General features: G+C 48.8%; 1 protein-coding gene across 1 annotated transcript; it reads right to left on the bottom strand.

The window, feature by feature from the left end:
- Nucleotides 1-510: 510 nt before the first annotated feature.
- Nucleotides 511-3,292, bottom strand: Il1f10 (interleukin 1 family member 10). Its single transcript, XM_075984418.1, has 4 exons — nucleotides 3,261-3,292; nucleotides 1,468-1,553; nucleotides 1,003-1,130; nucleotides 511-723 (listed from the first exon to the last, which is right to left on the bottom strand). Exons 1-4 carry the CDS (start codon nucleotides 3,290-3,292, stop codon nucleotides 511-513), a joined length of 459 nt encoding a protein of 152 aa, XP_075840533.1.
- Nucleotides 3,293-3,611: the final 319 nt, after the last annotated feature.

Here is a 3,611-nt window from a genome sequence, read left to right as displayed (position 1 = left end):
TGGACTCAACATCCAAGAAAATCTGTGGGTGTCTTTCCAAGAAATCACCAAGCACCTTTGCCCCTTAAATTGCGTGTGAAACACAAGTCTTACTATGCCTGCATCAATAAACCATCGCAAACTCGGTGGCTCGAAACAATGGAAGTATATTATATTACAATTCTGGAGGCCAAAAAAAATCTGAAATCCGTGTCAGGAGCATTCCTGCCTTCTCCAGTTTCTAGAAATCTCTCTCATTCATCATCACAGGTCCCTACTCTGTCCTCAAACTTAACAGCAAAGTTTACCGCAGTCTCTCTCCGACTCCTTCCTTCTCATGAGGCCTCATATGATTTTACTGGGCCCAAATGAACCATGGAGGAAAAGCCCTTTTTGCCTTTTAATGTAACATCGTTACAGATTCTGGGGATTAAGACGTAGACGTCTTTGTAGACGATCGTTCTGCCTTCCACAGACTCTGAGGAAGATGGGCTCCGTTTGCGGGCACTAGGCTGGGGTAGTCCCGCCCGCTTACCGACTCTGTTCAAAGTAGAACTCAGTACGGGTAGAGGGGTCAGTTTCTTTGGTAAGCTGTACTGGCTGCTGGGGCTCAACGGGGCCACAGAGGAACCAGCCAGGGAAAGCAGCAGCCTCGAGCCTGAACGCAGAGCCCAAGCTTCTCTGGAAGAAGGTGAAGCGGGTGGTTTGCTCGCCGCCTTTGTATAGGTCCTCGATGCTCACATCCTGTGGGGAAAAGAGAGACAGCTACGAGGTGAGATGATTCTGATTGGATGTCAGCCCTTGATACCTCAGAAACTTAGCCAAAGGACTCAATAGGAAAGAGTTTGACCCAGGGACGTTCCTTCCATTCCTTCCATAGATCCCAAAAGGTGAGAATTCCCTCCCTGGAGTCAAAAGAGATAGGGGGCAAGAGAGGGGACATTCCGGTGCAAAGATGCATTTGCAGTCTGACAGCCTGGGCAAGGCTGACCGTGTCCTTCAGGATGAAGAGGGGTCTCTCACCTCCAGCTTCAGGGAAGGGCCCTCTCTTGTCTCAACACATGCCAGGCAGCAACTTCCTCCCTGGATCCCCAGGAAGATGGGCACCTTGGAGCGGTCCAGGCCTCGGTTAGGAAGGATACAGATCTTCTCTGGGGGTAAGACAGAATGTGAGTCAGGCAGTAAGGGGACCCCAGGTGGAAGTTTTTTTTTTTTTTTTTTTTTTTTTTTTTTTTTTTTTTTTTTTTTTAGCAAGATATGGCTCAGCAAGGAGCAGCTAGCTGTGCCTGGGCACACCTGGCCTGTTTCTGCATGGAGACTGCAGGGTGAGTGGAACTCTCCAGGATAGGCTGAAGCTGCCTTTCACCTCTTCTCATTATCATGGGGGCAGCATTCTCATGTCTCTAAAGACATGAGAGAGGAAAAGAATCAAGGGTCTGTAATATGGAGATTGGGCGGGTCCCGGGAGAGAGGCCCCCTGATGCTCACCTGCACTGCAGTTCTCTGAATCAGGGTCTCCCACCAAGAGCTGGCCATTCCGTGTGTACAAAACCTTTTGATGCGCGTCTTTGATTCTGAAATAGGAGGGCAAGGTTAATGGGCTGCTGCTGCCAGAGATCCTTGTGTCTTCCAATCCCTGGGCTCTGGGCCACCACACTGAGCCTTTGGTGAATTCTCTATTTCCGGAGAGGAGTGGGGATGCTGCTCCCCTAAGGGCAGAAGCAGTCTCCACGCCAGAGCAAGAGCAGGTTTCCTAGGCTCCTAAGTGTCAGAGGCTCTTGGGAGTGACAGTGGCCAGTTTCTCATGAAGAGATAGAGATGTTTTCACCGCTGTCTGAGTACTTGCTTTGAGACTCGGGTATCCCGGGGACACAGTGGGATTTGGAGCCTATCCCAGCTTTGGAACCACTCAGTAATGAAGAGACTGAGGATGCAATAGGTGTGATTTGCTTTGTAAACTTAAAAATAAAAGAGAGAACTCTGAAAACAAAGTCTATGTCAGTAGACGCTCACCCCACTCTGGCCATGGTAAGGTACACTCTGGGTGGACTGAATCTAGGAGGTCGAAGCAGAACTAGATCAGGGCCTGATTAGTCACTGGGGATGGCTGTGGATCTAATGACCTGCCTGGGAGGGTAAGTATGCACCAGGGAAGCTGGGAGAAACTATCGTGCATGCGAAACATCAAAACCATGCCTGTTATTAGCCTAGTTGCCAGGCTGGTTTCAGAGATGCCCATCAATTGCTCTCAGAGCCTAGGGAGCTCCCAATACCTTGGACCAGCGCCACCACCTCCAGGAGCCTGGTCTGACTCGGCAACAGTTGGTAATGGCTGTTTAGAAACAGCTCACCTGCTGTGTTTAAAGCAGGCTCATTTGTACATTAAGATCAAAGGTCTGCGAAGATCTTGCCAACTGGCAGTCTTCTCAGCCTTTGGGAGCTGGGACGTGACAGTTCACCTCCTGGAAGCTTAGACACCACTAAGTTATTGTCAAGGAAGCAGTGTGGTGGTAAATACTTGAATTCAGCACTTGGGAGACAGAGGTGAGCAGAGCTCTGTGAGTTCGAGGTCGCCCCAAATGTACATAGCAAGTTCCAGGCTAGCCAGTGCTATAGAGAAACTCTTCTTCCTTCCCTTCCCCTCCCTTTCCTTCCCTTTCCTTCCCTTCCCTTTCTTTTCTCTTCTTCTTCTTCTTCTTCTTCTTCTTCTTCTTCTTCTTCTTCTTCTTCTTCTTCTTCTTCTTCTTCTTCTTCTTCTTCCTCTTCCTCTTCCTCTTCCTCTTCCTCTTCCTCTTCCTCTTCCTCTTCCTCTTCCTCTTCCTCTTCTTCTTCTTCTTCTTCTTCTTCTTCTTCTTTCCAGGTATCAGTTAAGGTCACCGTAAAGATGCTGCCGTTGGGACTCAAGATTGTCTGAGCTTTCTAAGTGCCAGATATGCCAGTTCAGAGAACACAGCGTCTGACCTCACTTCCTGCTTTTGAGTGGTTGTATAACATGAGGAAAGTTCTACAACCTCTTGGAGCTGCAATTTCCAGATCTGTAAAATGGACTTAGTAATACTCTCCTGACAAAGTTCTTAGTCTGCTATCGGGAAAGAGGGCTGTCGTTTTGGGCAAAAATGAAGAATTCAATTCTTGCTTCAATTCAATGCTTAAGGGTTTGTGTGTGTGCGTGCGTGTGTGTGTGTGTGTGTCCAGAAGGAGCTTCATCCTTTAACTCAGCCCTTTCCCTTCTTATGTGTTTCCCCAGACCCCTTGATGGAGAAATCACCCAAATTACTTACATGTAGTATCTTGCCATGGGAAGGGAACACATTCCTGCTGTTGGGAGTGTCTGGTCTTCACTGGGGAAAAGAAGACACAGGCTGTCAGAAGAGTAGAGGTGTGTACTTGGGGGCAGCCATGCTCGGACTCAGAGATACTCAGCCACAAGCTGCTCCCATCCTGTAGGCATTGCAGAATCCTCCAAGGTCTCCCCAGCCCTCCCAGTTCTAGGCTGCTCTGCCTTTTCCTAATTCCTGGCCATTAGATCAAGTTTAGTCAACAGAGGTGTGAGCCTCTGCTGAGATTTTAAAGAGCAGATTCACCTAAAGAGCCTACCACCACACTTCCCAGGCTGAGAGGTGGGTTTTCCA

The sequence above is a fragment of the Microtus pennsylvanicus genome, chromosome 9, assembly GCF_037038515.1.
Source record: "Microtus pennsylvanicus isolate mMicPen1 chromosome 9, mMicPen1.hap1, whole genome shotgun sequence".
Classification (NCBI taxonomy): Eukaryota; Metazoa; Chordata; class Mammalia; order Rodentia; family Cricetidae; genus Microtus; species Microtus pennsylvanicus.
This window is presented reverse-complemented; position numbering and strand designations above follow the sequence as displayed.

Excerpts from the sequence above, each read along its gene's own strand:
- Il1f10 (XM_075984418.1), bottom strand. The coding sequence starts at position 3,292 with ATGTGTTCCCTTCCCATGGCAAGATACTACAT. Across the intron at positions 1,554-3,260 it reads CCCATGGCAAGATACTACAT|AATCAAAGACGCGCATCAAA; the intron begins GTAAGTAATTTG and ends CTCCTATTTCAG. Across the intron at positions 1,131-1,467 it reads TTCAGAGAACTGCAGTGCAG|AGAAGATCTGTATCCTTCCT; the intron begins GTGAGCATCAGG and ends TCTTACCCCCAG.